The 16,441-nt window shown below is 38.6% G+C and overlaps 1 protein-coding gene across 1 annotated transcript; it reads right to left on the bottom strand.

Moving 5' to 3' along the window:
* Nucleotides 1-651: 651 nt before the first annotated feature.
* ppm1j (protein phosphatase, Mg2+/Mn2+ dependent, 1J) lies at nucleotides 652-14,197 on the bottom strand (the record flags this gene model as incomplete). Its single annotated transcript, XM_079242801.1, has 10 exons — nucleotides 652-799; nucleotides 2,666-2,817; nucleotides 4,555-4,662; nucleotides 5,009-5,072; nucleotides 5,317-5,435; nucleotides 5,810-5,894; nucleotides 6,022-6,134; nucleotides 6,576-6,905; nucleotides 8,700-8,814; nucleotides 13,935-14,197. 10 exons carry the CDS (start codon nucleotides 14,195-14,197, stop codon nucleotides 652-654), a joined length of 1,497 nt encoding a protein of 498 aa, XP_079098927.1.
* Nucleotides 14,198-16,441: the final 2,244 nt, after the last annotated feature.

Raw genomic sequence — 16,441 nt, 5'->3', positions numbered from 1 at the left:
TTAACAAGGAAAGGAAATACTGCAACACAAACTAAACTTCTTCTGTTTTGGGTCCAGTGCCATTAAGGTCCATTCCTCAGTTTTTCCTCTTTCCTCCATCCTGCTTTGATGTACAGACATATACCTAACAACAGTTCTGTTAGTTTTATTGTTTATGTGTTTATTTGAACAGATTTTCATCCTAATACCAGAGCAGCATCTCTTTGGTTTTCCACTCATTCTGTCTTGCAATCCCATTTATATTTTCTTTTTAAAGACTGTGGGATGCAGGGAGGAACATTTTGGACATGAAGAAATGGACAATCCTTTTAAAATCTGCATGACCACCCAGGTTCAGACATTCACAAGAACATAAAATACTACAGGGATCACTTGCAATTTACACAAACAGCAGGTTTGGGAGAAAGTTTTGAACTTTTCTGGTAATGTGAATGAAAAATCTTAAAACCAGCTGAAGACAACAGGAGACTGGGTAAAGCTGAAGTGAAAGAACTGGTCTGATCTAGTGAGTTGACCCAAGTCTTCTTTATGACAAATATCGTTTTGCTCACCCACTGCAACATCTGTCCAGGGTTTAGGGAACTTGGAGGGACTGTGGGAAGGACCCTAACAGAGCCAGTCCCATTACATCGGTCACTACAACATGACTCGTCAAGTCTCTAAGTCGTGTCCTGCCAGTGGAACGACAAACACGGTGATGTCATCGCCGGAGCCCAGTCTATCATTGGGTAGCCGCCAGCCACGCTCTTTCAGCACGCCTCGTGACCTCATCAGCAGGTCCTGCGCCGCCAGAGTATATCTATGTCATGACAGTGAGTAGACAGTATAAATGGTCATTGCAATACTAAGGTGCACATCTACAAATAGTCATTAGACAACAACATTAAAGAAAAAATAAGTGATATCTAACAAATCCACAAAACAATACTAAAAGTTATTACATGAAGCCAAGGCAGAACTCTAAGGAAAATGTTGCTTTTATGGTATTGTAGCACTGTTTATTTGCTAAATTCTTGAAAATAAACATAAATATTTATTAGCTCTGCGAAGGTAGAGGTCATATATTCAGCGGACAATGGCTTATCAGAGGTGTATTTAGTTATCTCATGATGTTAATGTATTATGACTAAAGTATTTGAAAAAAAAAAGTTTAAACTCACAAAAAAAAAGAACATTTCTGTATGAAATAGAACAAAATAGGCAGATAAGGCACAGACTTAACCACATGATGTGCTTTAAAAGTACCTAAATGTTGTTCTTGAACCCATTGTTGAATTTAATGTGTATTTTATAATTAATAATTATGCTCTTGCTATCTGAATTCGAAAAAGCTCTCAACCCATTTACCGAAGACATTATGATCACTTCAAAATATGCATGACTTTAAACTTTATTAAAAAAAAAGAGATTTTTGTATTTGGTCAGTTTTTTCTTCCCTTTAAGAATTCTGGTTGCATTTGTATTGTATATTATATAAAAGCCCGATTAGTCTCCTTTTCAGCAGTGTAACTTGGGCAGATTGAGCTTCTTTATTATGAGCAACAGAACTAAAAGTGTCAACAGCGCTCTTCAGAAATATGCAAAATCCACTGCCTGCTTGTAGCCACTCGTGTTCTGTGGTTCAAGTGTTGCCAGGAGTGTGTGTGTTGGTCCTAGATATATGACTGGTACCTGATTGCCCCCTAATATATAGCCAGTGCCACCTCATATCTCCAGACTCTAGGATCCAATTCCATCCTCAAGGATGATAAAGATCTTTCACACACAGTTAATATTATCACAGATTAGCTCCAGATTTGAGAGTGGAGAGGATAATCGACCTGTTGTGAATCCAGACATCAACCCAACTGAACACTTGTGGAATTAGCTTTGTTGTGCTGTAGAAGCTAGAATGACAACACAACCACACTGGCTGAGATGCCATCACACAGCAAAATGTGACCAGCCGAGGAGAAGGCTGTTGGGGCTGCATATGGCCCTGTGGATCTTTCTTGATTATTGTAAAAAAAAAAAAAAAAAAAAAAAGATTTAATCCCCCAAACAATGCAAAACAAGCATGAATATCAACAGGAGAATATTGCAGTGATCGTGGCACAGTTTCTGAGAGACACTTCACGATTAATTGTGTCGCTCCTTCCACAGGAACACAATCCATACAATTTATTCCTCAATATAAATGTGGCTAAACCAGCTTTCCAAATATGTAATAGACAACAACTGGTTTTATTAAAGGGGAGAAGAAATCAAACAACACAAGATTCCTTATTTTTATGTGTTAGCTTTAGCTATTGTTAGATTATCTAGTTCATTACTGAAAGTGCAGTGATAAAAACTTACTGAAAAGCTACAACTACTGAGATTTACTGTACATTTATGTGGTAAAATATTCAGATTTTTTTTTTATATAAATCCACTTTAATGTAATATTGATGATCTCATTAAATGCCAAATCCAGTTTACCCAATAAATAATTGCACTGCAGTACATCCAGAGTTTTGTGGTAAACTGTGTGTTTGTCGCCCCCTTGCGGACATACTTGGTGCAACACACCACCAATTAACCTTCACTGGGGTCAGCCTGTGATTTGCTGAACATGAGCACACATGACAGATGTTAGAGGAACAGAAAAGATCTAAATTAAATGACAATTCAGTAAACCTAATACCTCATTGGATCAGAAGGGTCACAGCCCGTTAGGTAGGCTGACACAGCCTCTGCCACTTCCCTGTCGGTTGTTACGTCCCACAGTCCATCTGTGCCCATGACCAAGACATCATCTGGGCCATATTTATTTTCATCCAGGTTATAAACCTTTACCTGTGTTTGACAGACATATTAGTAATGCATCTATAGTTATCATACAGTCAACATTTCTTAAATATTTAAGCACTGGAGGATGAATGATGCAAGGTGCATTACATCAGTTTGACGTGGTAAAACTGCTAAATTTCAGTCACATTTTTAACACTAAAGTTGAGCGACATCTGAGCGACTAACAAGGATGTTATGATCAGATAAGGTACAAGGTCATGCAACTGAAAACATGTCCCAGATCCTGTAACGCTGAGCTGAGGGGTGGCTGAACAGGAAATGAAACGTAAGGTTGAACACAGTCTACTTAACTCCAAAAGTGCTGTAACAAAGCTCAAGATAATGAAAAATAAAATAATCTTTTATCACAAGAGTTAAAACTGACTGCAAATGTGCATTGCTGTGCACATTAATCCATTTACATAGTTAAAAATATAATGAACTAAATTCAAAATCAAGATCATTAAACTTTATGCAGACAATGTACATCGCAGAAGGGGAGCTTACAATCATCACTCATACTCAAAATAATGGGTTGGTGAATGTTTAGCATTTTTACTTTAAGGTTATATAATAAAGTTGGCTTTACACAGATATTTTAGAGGGCACACAAAATAACAGTACAGAAAATTGCACTGTTATTTGTACAGTATGATAAATTTGTGTAATATTAAGGGTTGACCACTGATGTAGTGCCACCCTTATATGAGTATATGAGTCACAAAGAGATTTAGAAAGTTATCAAAAGTGAGGCAGATAAACGGCTGTGCTGACTGAAAATCATGGCAATATTTTGTTTAAAAAAAAAAAAAATGGAAGCAAAACCTAAACAATGTATGTGATGGAAAAAGTGACATTCTTCCTAATTATCATAGCCAAGCGTTCCCAGTACTTGGGAGAAATGAAGCACCTACATTGCAAATACCAAGACCATAATCATGGGTGGCTACATCTTACATAAAATCAACAAAGTAACACATACACATAAATCCCAACAGGTGAAGTGAAAATGATTAATCACATTGTTACTGTGAATTATGAGAAAACCTTGTGGCCCAGCATTCATGGATCTTTATGTTGAGATGAACCCTCTACATAAACACGAAGAAGCGAACATGTGACACTGATGACTAAAGTAGCACAGAAACCAGCTTTGTGAAGATGTGGAAGTGTAACAGCAGCCTCTCATGCTCTCTGTGTGTTTTTGACTTTTTTCTTGTAAAAGCTTGGCCTGATACGTCTGCCAGTCCCTCTGAGAAGCTTCTGACTTTGTTCTTTGATTAATTACTCTCCTACAAAGAACGATGAGACCAGAGTCAACAACAGTTAGGATTTTTAGAGGTGGGCGGCGTTCAAGCTTCATGCTGCTGAAGGGCTCTGAATTAGGATCCATGAATGGTTTGTTGGTCAGTTTATTTCTTTATTTTGTTGCTGCTGCTGCTCTAATGTGACACTAAGTGATGTTCTTAAGGTTTGCAATACCCTGCAGCACATGATTTGTTTTTCTTCTTTTTGTTTCTTCAGCAGAGGGATTCCATACTTAATGGCAAAAAGGGAAAAGAACCTAATTAAAAATTTTTTTTAATTCTGAACCAAGCTTCAAGCAGCATAAAATAATACGACAGAACTAAGTGAAGCTCAAAGCCTGAATGTTTCCTAAATGTAATAAAGCTGCAAGAATGAGGCAACTCGTCCTTAAGGCGGCACTTTCAACCAGCACTGCTTCTGACTCCTCATACTCACCTCAGGGACACATGAGAGGAAAGGCTTGATGTAAATGTTGGAGTTGTAAACCTTCAGGTCATGATCTCCCAACCCACGGGTCACTCCGATAGTTGCCATGACGCGCGCCTAGACACAACAACACACATTCACAAAAGGAACCACATGCATAGCTCAGACAATCACCCAAAACAATGTAATTTGCGTTGTGTTTTGGGCTTTTTCAGGATTTAATTCAGTTCCTAGAAAATCCACTTATGTGAGATTATAAAGTAAAGACCGCATTCTTTCAGACAATAATGAAAGCACTAAGGAGGTCTCAGTTTTGACCCTGCAAATATCCTGAAAAGATGAGACCTCTTCAGAAATTAGAAATGAAAATTATTCAGATGATCTGCTTACAGAGTGAAAAAACTAAACACAAATAGGCTGTGATATGTTAAAAAAAAATTTCATTTTCCCCAGTGATTCTTACCTTTTTTCCTTCTCCGTATATTAGAGGGAATTTCAAATCATCCTCTACGATTGTCTTATAAGCCCTGAACCGAGACAGGAAAGGCACAGTGTCAATACGTAAGCCATAAAAGCAAATACTATTATTAATAAACTCCTTATTCATATAAAAAGTTACTTCTGGCAACGGAGAAATATTGAAAATACTTTCCAATTTGATTTTTTTTTTACTGATGAGGAAACAAGAAGCAAGAGAATTACAGTATGCATTCAAGAGCTGTGCAGTGATTAACTGCTGGAAATGTGATTAACAAGAATATCCAGTTTTACCAGCCAGTCATGGTGTGGTCTCTGTAGAGCATCTTTTTGCCCAACTCGCTGTGCTGGATCCTGCGAGGGAACTCAATGTGTGTGAACTCATTACCCAGGAGTTCTGGCCTCAGGAAGCCCTGCAGTATCACACAAAATTAAATAAATTGCCTCAGACCAGAGAATGAAAAGATTTACTTGTCACGACTGAGTGTTTTTTTTTCTTCCAACAGGCAACATGATTGCATGTGTGACAGAAGGTCTTCAGTGCAAATAACAGCTCCCTGTTTTAGCAGCAAACACCACCTTGCTCACACTATGACTCAACACAGCTGCTGAAACAGGCAACCAGTGAACATTATTTTATTGCAGAGTGAAATCGAGGGTAATGTTTGATGGCTTATATTTACTCTTTTCCTTTAACAGCCAGTTCTGCACTTACAGGAAGCAACTGGGGTGGTAAAACATTAATGCATGCGTAACATGAAAGACAGGAAAAAAAGGAGGACGCTACCAGATACTGTAACCGCTGTCTCTCAGACTCAGGCGTGAATTCATTAGTCATGGGAATGACTTCATTATTTCGTATGATAATGGCCCTGCAAAGAGAAACAGGAGGACTGAGATGGACTGGTTAAATAAAATGCTGTAAGAAAAAAATGTACAAGATGCTGCAGGATGGAAATTTCATCCTGAAGTTATTCAGATGAATCCCATTCGTCTCACCTGCTGTCTCCAGCGTTGGCTACATAAAGTTTTCCCATTAAATGAATAGCAGCTAAGGCACAACAGCCACCAGAAATGGCATATGAAGCTTTTTCCTTTTCAATAAGATCGTCCTGAAATCAAGAGGAAGAAAATGTCAAATGGGCAACAAAAAGCTGCAAAATCTCACTATTATTACTCAGTTGTCACTAATAGCTTTTTTTCTTCATGCATATTCACAATAAAAACGCAAATGTTGATGAACAGAAACAAAATCTGGGGATTAGCATTTCCGTCAGGATTTAGAGATCAATTCATACAAATGAAGTCAAGTTGATGTGACTAAAAAAGTGTTGAAAGAAAGTCAGTCTTCATTACTTCCACTGTTTATTTATATTTTTTGGTATTTTATGTCATTTATAAAAGCTACATTAGTAAATTACAAGTAATTTCTAGGTATAAACTCAAATTCTTCAGCAGCTTGTCAGAGATACAAAACGCCCAGTCCAGTTCGCAGTAGTCCGTGTGCTGCTTTATTTGTTTTCCATATACGTTACGGGTCATCATCTGCTTACCATCTGTTTGAAGGCGGTCTCTATGACTCCCATCACCAGGCTCTCCAAACTGACAACCTTTTCCATGTAAAAGCGCACTGAGGAGTCGCAAACAGCATCGGGATCTTCTGGTTCCTGTGTGGCTCCTTTTTTCGCATCCGCCTGGTACGGGCTGCCGTTTTTGGCCAAACAGATGGGAGGTGCGCTGTTGGGGTTCTCTAGGAGGTGACAGATTTCCCCAAGACGGTCTCTGATGAGGCGGTGAAGAAGCTTGGAAGCCATGATGGCAGCGCCAGAACCTGCATGTCCATCAAACACCCCCCAGAAGTGGATTGGGATTCCTGTGCCATCCTTAGACAGAAATCAAAAACAGAAAATGTAAACGACAAATTTTCCTGATGAAAAATTGTAATGTGTAAAATTAAAAATGATTCAGGGGAATGTATTACTAAGGGCACTGGTTTACATGAAACAGTGACTTAGGGTGGTCTGTGATGTCTACATGGGATCTGCACGAGGGAATTAGAGAACAAAGGAAAATCGGCACTGGGATTTTACAGCTTTAATAAACTGCAGCATGCAAAGGGAAGGTGATGTCCTCTTTGTGTTTGCAGGCATATTCATAAGCCAAGTTAGTCTGGCTGACTAATAAATAACCAGGCACAAGACATCTGCTTCCCCACTGATGCTACACTCAGGTGGGGGGAGGGTACAGCAAGGATGATGTCATTCATTTACACCAAATGGAAGCTATGTGTCTGTGTGTTTGTGTGTGTGCCTTTTGTCTTTTCGGAGGTGTGAGACCTACACAGATATGCTAGTTGGAAAATAGTACATGAACATTAAAAAGGACTGCATGAGACAGTACTGTCTGTAATATCATTATGAAATTTATTGGGTTTTTGCGAAGAAGCTGTCTGACAGTGATTCTAATTTGCAGCCAGTATGGTGGTTCTTGGTGATTTATTGGCTCCATCATATAAATGAACAAGCTGCTTACTGTGTATGCAGGTTTGAGCAGGACAGGTTGTTCATTTTAACAAAATATCTTAAGTTGCAGGCTATAATGCAAAACAATCTGAAATATGGCAAATGGTCATTAGAGCTAAGGAAACTGTGAAGCAGTCCTTTAAGATCTCAGCTATTTCAACCCTTTGATGCATCATGACACTCTGTTAAAGACTGTCTTCGAGTAAATTCATCAGTGAGGATGGTATATGTGCAAATTTTCCACTTCGGTGGACATTAGGAGAGTCGCCTAACACACTGAGGAATCAACAAACATATCAAACTTCATATAAACGCAAACAGATCATTACTAGGTTTACTTCAGTCACATAAAGGACAAGAAAATGACACTAGTCAATTTTTAGAGTATTTCTATTATTCAAATATTACAATATATTATGTCATAAATATTTCTATCGAGAAAAAAAAAACCAAACTACATCAAAAGTCAAATAACATAAAAAACAAAGGAAAATGTCTGTAGGAGTAAAATATGGTATGTGAAATATGTGGGAATGTTTTTTTTAAAAAAAAATAATTCCAGCATCAGATAATGAACAGAGAGGAACGTAGCTCAGATATTTCACACAAAAAAAAGTCAGACTGGAGAGATTTTGCAAATATCAAGGTGAATCCAACAGTAACAAACATGGAGACACCAGTGATGGGTGTCAGCTAGTTGTGGTAGAACTAAACACATACACATGAAAATCACAGTTATTATTTAAGATTAAGAACTGAAACACACCCTAAAGAATCCATCTTTAAATACATTTCGCCAGTTTGGCAAATCTCATGAGACTCAGTAGAAGAGTCAAGGAATCAGCTCGCTGTCAGAGTTGGTAGTTACTGGAAACTTAAAACTAAATAAACTTCTGTAGATGTTACTTTGCGTTCAAGTCGACTTCTGCTTTCTGAATCAAGCGTTACCCCATGGATCTGCATCAAACTGCTTGAGATCTAAAGCTTCTCACCCCAAGTGTCAGATACCAAAGTACCCCTAAGAGGCATTCCTGTCAGATGCATTCAAAGCTTTACTTGTACTGACAGCAAATTCAAAAACACTGAGTGATTATTTACTGCCAGCTTTTGACATTTTATCCCTGTTTTTCAATCTAAAGCTTGCTCTTGGCTCACCCCGTTGTCTTCTAACAAAGTTGAGTTTCGGTGCTTTCCACTCGGCTTCTTCACAAACAGCTTCTCACAGGAGGCCTGGTCCTCATTCAGCATGCTTTTCCCTGCATTGATCACCCTGATGTAATCAGACACAAAAAAAGAAAAGTGAGGCAGGAGTCTGATGGTGTATAATGTTTGCACTGACCACAGAAAAACTCAATAGCAGCAAGAAAAATAGAGTGAGGAGCACACAGTGAGGTAAAAATGTAGGGCACGATGTAGTCATGTCCCAGAGGGAAGTTGCAGAAGGGATTAAGTGTTTTTATGACTGTGGAGGATAATGGCTTCAGAGTAATGCACTGTTTCATGCACAAGCACCACTCTGGTGTGTGTTGCACCATTCAGTGTAATGACAAAAACTGCAGGAGGCTACTAAGGACAATGTTTGTAATAACACAAATACATGTTGAGGTCTGCAAGTATATTTGAAAAGCTCACATTTAAACACTCTTTGGTCATACAAGAATATTCATCTGTTTGCATCTTCAAGCCGTATCAAGATGCAAAATATTAAACAGTTTAAGCATTTAAAAATAATTCAAACAACTAAACATTTTAAATGTGTGCTGTAATTTTACTCCATTGTTTAGGGGTGCCCAAGTCCGGTCCTTGAGATCTCCTATCCTGCAACTTTTGGATGCATCCCTTCTCCAACACATCTGAATCAAATGTAAGTAGATCTCCAGGACTGGACTTGGGCACTGCTGCCACTGCTACTTGATTTTGGCCACTTGTGTGCAAACACTAAACTTGCATGGCATCACCTTACTGTCGGCATACAGCTGCCTAATTACACATCATTTAGAGTCGTGTTTCTGACCTGTTAATCAATTCAAGTCCAATATTTGCTCTCCTCACATCTCTGTTTCCAACAGATCCAGAGGGGAAATATCCTACTCTTTAGCTTAGATAAAATGGAAGATATTATATTTGAACAGAACATCATGATTGACTGCTGTTTAATTCTATGCTAATATAAAAATATCAAAAACTACTGCTTTGGCTTTGACTTCGGAAAGTTGAAATAACCTCATGATGTATTTTTAGACTATAGAGATGGGAATGCTAAAGGGTGTCTGTGAGAAGGATTACATCCAAGATGCAAATATGTAAAAGATGAGTGTGGTGGTGTTGTAGTATGTTGGTAACAAGAGAAAAATACAGGCATGTTCACGCTGACTTGTAGAAGCTGCAGTTCTGGAGCTCCTGGTGATACGTTAAGTAGCATTCTGTGTTTTAATTAAAGTGTCACATTAACGGGATAACAACACAACACGTATAGGGCTGTTCCACTAATTCAAGTTGTTAATATTTCCCCAGAAAGGGATTAAAACATTTATCTGCTATGTCTGGCATCAATATCCACTTTCTATACCAGGGTGGTTGGGTGCTGGAGTAGGCAAGAGCTAAATACACCTTAAACATGTCACCAGTCTTTCACATGGCAAAAAGAAAGAGAACGACAAAGAGAAATAAAAAAAATTACTCAAACTCACTCCAAAAAAGAGTTTGGAGAAACCAATAGACATGCATGTAGAGAGAGAACCCACACATACACAGAGAGAAGATGCAAACTCCACACAGAAAGCCCACTGTCTGAACCCCTCCTCAGCAGAGGCTCATACCAGTGAGTTTCTTTCTGTGCAAACCACCAGAGTGCCATGCAGACTGCTAGGATCACGTCAAGAAAATGTAAAGGCTTTGAGACTAAAAAATATAATACAGACAGGTCAAAGAGGACAAAATCAATTGTGATCACCAAAGATGTGAGAAGTGTTAAGTATAAATACTAAACAAATAATTCAGAGGATTACAGTCATTACAAAAAAACGAAGGGGTTTAAACTGCTATGGCTGCTCAAGACTGGATAATAAAAAGTCCTTTTTTCTGTCTAATCAGTCAAAAGCAGTGGACAGTGTCCTGAGATGTGCCGTCTGCATTAGAACTTCAGGTCACCTGATTGCCATCTGCAGGACTTGTTCAAGTTGTCGACCCAAGACTGCAAAACGATCACGGCAAATCCACAAGTCTCTGGCCTGCATGTTGCTTGCTTCTCTATAACGCCATTCTAGCTTATCCAACAGTTTAGCCAGTTTTTACCAGGATTACGCAATTAGGCAGAAAATTGTCCTGAAGCTGCCTAAATACAGGGTATCTGCTTTTTATTTGCATTTATCAAATGGATCTGTTTAGCAAACAATTTTCCAAATGTTTAGTGGTGACCGTTCTCTTTTTCTCCAGCGTAATGAACACCTACACTCCCAGAGAAAGAATCAGCATTTATTCTGTTTTGTAAGCAGTCACATGAGCCCAATGAGCTATAATTGTGCATTCCTGTTTGCTACGTGGGAGGAGTCCATACTAAAGGATCACAATACAACAGTACTTAACTCTGACATAGCTGTTTTTCAGTCATATGTTTCCTCAACCTGTGACTGAAAACCAAACTGGTCTTGTTGCGTGAAACTGTGTTTATAAGGAAAGTTCAAAAGAGGAAGTTGAGAATACCAGTGAACTTTCTTGTTGCGGCTGCTGGTAATTTTTTTTAGCGTCATAAATCTGATGAAATTATTTCTGTACACAACGTTTCACAACGTTGCATGTTCCTCAGCTGATGAATAGACACTTGGGAAAACTAGAGTTCAAACAGAAAACTTTGGCCCTGTCCCAGCTCTTTTGCTTTGGGTTTTTCGGAACGTGAAAAAAAGACTAATCTTTGCAGCTTTTTCTGCTGACTGAAGCTACCTCAGGTGGAAGTTGGCAGATTGGCAAACACCGCAGGCCTGCAGTTACATAAAATCTTCCGCAGTCTCACAGTAAAGTCTTCATGAGGAACATTAAAGACTTAGACTTGTCATACTCTGAATTCCTTTTCAGGGAGAGGAAGCTGTTTGGTGCACGAAGAAATGAAACCCGGTTTAGAGACAGATGCTCCAGTGACTTGTATACTGTTTAAACAGAATGCACTGACTATTGTTAGATGATGTTCAGTCTGTGCAAACTGAAGATTATTATTCATCATAATTAGAGGGGGTTGGGTCAAATAAAAAAAAGTGAACAATGACATAATCGAGCTTCAACTTATACTTATTCTCAACCTGTTTGTCTGGTGTGAAGGTTACCTTACGATGATATGAACAAAAGAAAAAAAAACTTCAGAATATTTTTAAGGATTTCATCTTAAAAAAATAAATCAGTCTGTTATCTAAAGTTAATTTGTGTCCACTTTGATTCTTCTCTACTTTTCATTAAGCCATTCCAAGTCAAATCATGGTGTTCATTTTTGTTAAAAAAAAAAAAAAAAAAAAAAAAAAAAAAAGATGTAATGAAGTGTTTAATTGCTCATGCATCTACTTAGTGCAAATTAATGAATAACTGCAAATGTTTAAAAGTATTTTCATGAAGTCACATGAGTGACAAAACTGATTGTCTCTATATTTTTAGTATATTCAGTACTTTCACGGCTGAAGTCACCCAGTAACCCTCCAATATTACAAAATATCGGTAAATAAAGTGTGAAGTCTTACATGCATGTGTGTGGTACATTTATATTATTATCCTGGTAGCTCAAAGTAATATTATTTTCTTTCTTTTTTTGTTTTACTTTTTGCTTCCTTCTTATCTTGTTGTGGAAACACATGTGACAGCAGCACAGTGAGATGAAAATGCAGTGTACCAATGTGCCTGTTTAAGTGCAGAGAAAATGTATAGTAGTGTGCATCTTTGCGTGCAACACTAACAAGACCTGTCCACATTAAAATGTACTAAATATCTGGTGGATATTTGGCTATTCCATGAAAGAAAAAATACACCACTGAGCCCACGTTACCTCCAGAGTGACGTTAATTAAGCTCTCAAAGCAGAGAAGTTGCACAAAGTTTGAATCTGGGCCAACAGGGTGGCTTCCAATTGGACAGCATCCATCTACACTGTCTGAACATCATTATTCCTACTCATTACAACATAAGGGGGTAAACAACACTAGATGAAAGAGACTAGGCTGAAAGATGCTGTTGTACCATATTGCACTGGTTTGACAGTGATTTTAGGAAAAATGGACCAATGTGACATTTACATTTAGTAGTAAAGCTATACTAGTTTTTTTTTCCAGCCACATCCCAGTTAACTGGACTTTATCATGTGAAAAAAAAAAACACATCTCACAGCAGTTTTACTTCTGGTGTCATTTTCTGACATTTTAGTACAATTTATCTGAGACTGCAGCAGGGATTTGTCTGCTTGCCCTGTAACATATTAACAAACACAGTGGTAGCTTTTTTTGGGGATTTTTACACTGACTCTATAAGAGCCTTAACAGCCAGTGTGTGAGCAGATCAACTGATCATGCCATGTTGTAAACAGCACCGGTAATGCTGTGATTACAAGTTTCTGTAATGACTTACATCAAAGTGCTGCAGAATGCAGATGACGATGCTGCAAATCCTCACAGAAATATCTCAGATTTTGCACTTCGCATCAGCTGAAATTTGCCTCTGAGATGTCACCCAACTCACCCCTTTCCCCCTGGAGACTATCTGTGTGAGTCAGCATTTTTCCAAATTGTTCCACAGTGGGACAGGGAGGGGTAGAACAGTCCCTGTACTGGTAGATAGAAGCTTTTCGGTCCATTAGAACCCTCTCCATTACTGGGGTAAGTAGAATGTCTGAAAGTGTTTTTCCACAGTGGATATTACCCCAACAGCATAGTCTGGACAAAAGAGTGAGTGAATGAAAAGGAGCTCCACTGTTTTATCTGTGTGCTGCTGATGGTGGCACACATGTACCTTCAGCAGACTGTTTTTTTTTTTTTTTTAAAAAAGAGTACACATTTCCTGCTTTCACTTTCTCTGTTCTTACGTTTTCAGACAAGACATTCAGAACCGAACCTGGGGAAAGAAGTGTATATGTCACAGTTTCACCATCAAAGCTGCATTGTCTTATTACTGGCCATACACACACACACACACACACATGCAGAGACACACACATGCTGCTGCAAGCGCACCCAGCAGCAGCTCGGTACCGAGGCACAGCGGTGCAACAGCGGAAGGCCAGGCTGGCCATCAGTCTGGCTGCTGCAGTGCATCTGAGCTGCCGCAACAGCAACACTTACGAGGCCTTTGCCAACATTTTCACACAGCAAATATTTCCCGTACACAATGGCTGATAGGTCTCTGAATGCTTTAACCCACTCACTCTGCGTATCCCGTCCTCCAGGGAAGCCTGCTGTCTCTCTTTAACGTGAGCACCGGCCGTGATGCGTGCTCCGTGGAGTACTGCAGGAGCTCCGGGGTGAGGTCCAAGAAATCCGGCCGGCCGTAGGGGAAACGCGGCGGCAAGCTCTCCTGTCCGCAGTTCTGGCCGCCACCTGAGTGATGGTTGTGGTGGTGATGATGTCCGTGCGGCATCATCCCTCCTACCAGGTTGGACATCGCGTTTTTAACTTTACTGATCATCATCGGCACCGAACCCGAGCCAAAAGATCCGGAAAATGAAACGCGACGCGTTACGGTAGAGAGAGGTGGAGGAGACAGCAATACATTTAGCTAATGGCGATTATCATTTCAGGAAGCGATTGTTTTCCTCCTCGGCCCCATGTGACAGCCTTTCAGAAAAAGCGGACGCGTTTTTTTCTCTCTCATTCAAACAGAATAAAGGCTCCAGTGGCGGCGCAGAGACTGCAGTCCGGCTGGAGGCACAGCTCATCTGAAGGCTGGGCTTCTCTGAGATGCGCAACCAGCCGTGAACATCTCACACATCCAAGAACCTGACAGAACAAGAAGAAAAACAACAAGAAGAGGAACAACAAGAAGGGGGGGGCAAATAATTCATTTATAATTCTGTCAAATATTTTGTAGGTTATGTCTCAGATTTCCATTTTCTATTTTTCCAGGTTTTATTACGCATTATTTATTACAAATAGAATAAGAAAACATTCCACTTCCATCACAATTCTTAGGGTTCTTACACTCTCAAAAATAGAGGTACAAGATAAGGACATTTCTGTACCTATAGGTACATTTTAAAGAAATGTTCTCCCAAAAGTACAATACTGGTCTTTAAGAGACCAGAAGCACATCTTCAGAGTACGAAAAAGGGTTCAAAGTGACATAAAGTACAAATTTGTACCATTTTGACCACAAGGGTACCTGCAGCATTGAAAAATGTAATGTTAATGGCTGTAATGTTATAAACTAGAGCAGAGTTGAGTGATGACAGTAGTACTACTTAACAGTCATTTACTACACCAGACAATGAAGGTCAGATGCTGCAAACTAAGTGTATGGCTGGTCAGTATTTTGAGTTTTTGAAGATTATTTCTAGATTAAAGATAAGATAATATTGCTAAGTGGAATGGACCAGGCCTAATGCTCTAACATAAAAAACATAACTTGAAAAGGTGAGGTTGAACTTGATAAGGTATAAAAATAGACCAGAACTGAAGGGTACAGAAATGTCTCTCAAAAGAGTACACCCCCAGCAACAAGCATTTGTACCTTTTTAGGTACAAGCTGGTACCTCTTTTTTTGAGTGTGTAAATTATGTTATATTTATACTGATAAAATATCTGTATAAGATCTCACAGTGATATTCTGTTATTTACTTTAGAGTTCAAACTAAGCCTTGAGTTTAAGAGAACTGTTCACGTCTTATTGTTGTCCTAAATGTATTGTCTGAAAGTTTTCCCAATAGTCAATTTTGTAAATGTAAAAACATGTACTCTCTATGTCCCTCAGTGTGTTGTGGGATTATCACATCAATAAACTGACTTTCCTTCTAAAACTGAATGAATAAAAGAAAATCAGGGGGAAAAAAAGTAGTCTGCAAAAAGGAGAACATTTTTAAACGTAAAATTTTAAAAGCACCCATCAGATTTTATCCAGCTTGCTCCCTTTGAATCACAAAACAGATTTCTCATCTATTTTAATTCTCAAATAATATTGGACATACAGACAGTCTGTAGGTGGAGCAATCTTTGCTTAATTTAATAAGTTAAACATTGAAAGATTCCCTGTCTTGGCAAGTGTCTTGGCAAGAGGCTTTTCTTCAGGTGGTGGTTCTGCAGCTTGTTCAGCTGCAGGCTAAGATCCACAGTTTCTTAGTTATTCTGACATATTCTTCGCTTAGCTTTTGCACAATTCTCCATGTTGCACCAACTTCTTACAGCTCTTCACACAGCATACAAAAAGCTCCACCCAACAAACTGCCAACATGTGTTTTTCCAGTATTTCATGTAGCTCATACAAGCACCGCTATTAGCGCTGACAGCTGATGGCTTTCATAAAATGCATTACAATACAAGAAAAAAATGGTAAATTAAAATTAGAATTGGAATTAAAATTGGGAAACTTTATTGTCATTGCACAAGTACTGACATGCTGTAGGCACTACAACATTGCAGAGGTTACAATGAGGTGTTGATCTGTGGTTTAAATAATATTCTGTGACAACAAAGACATAAAATAACATAAAAGAACTGACTATATATATATATATATATATATATATATATATATATATATATATATATATATATATATATATATATATATATATACATAAATACTGCTCATAATAAAGGGAACTCCTAAACAACACAATGTAACTCCAAGTCAACCACACTGCAACTGTCCACTTAGGAAGCAACACTGATTGACAATCAGCTTCTCATGCTGTTGTGCAAATGGAATAGACAACAGGTG

This window comes from Telmatherina bonti (assembly GCF_933228915.1).
Source record: "Telmatherina bonti genome assembly, chromosome: 6".
Classification (NCBI taxonomy): Eukaryota; Metazoa; Chordata; class Actinopteri; order Atheriniformes; family Telmatherinidae; genus Telmatherina; species Telmatherina bonti.
The sequence above is the reverse complement of the archived record's forward strand: the minus strand, read 5'-3'. Positions and strand labels throughout refer to the sequence as shown.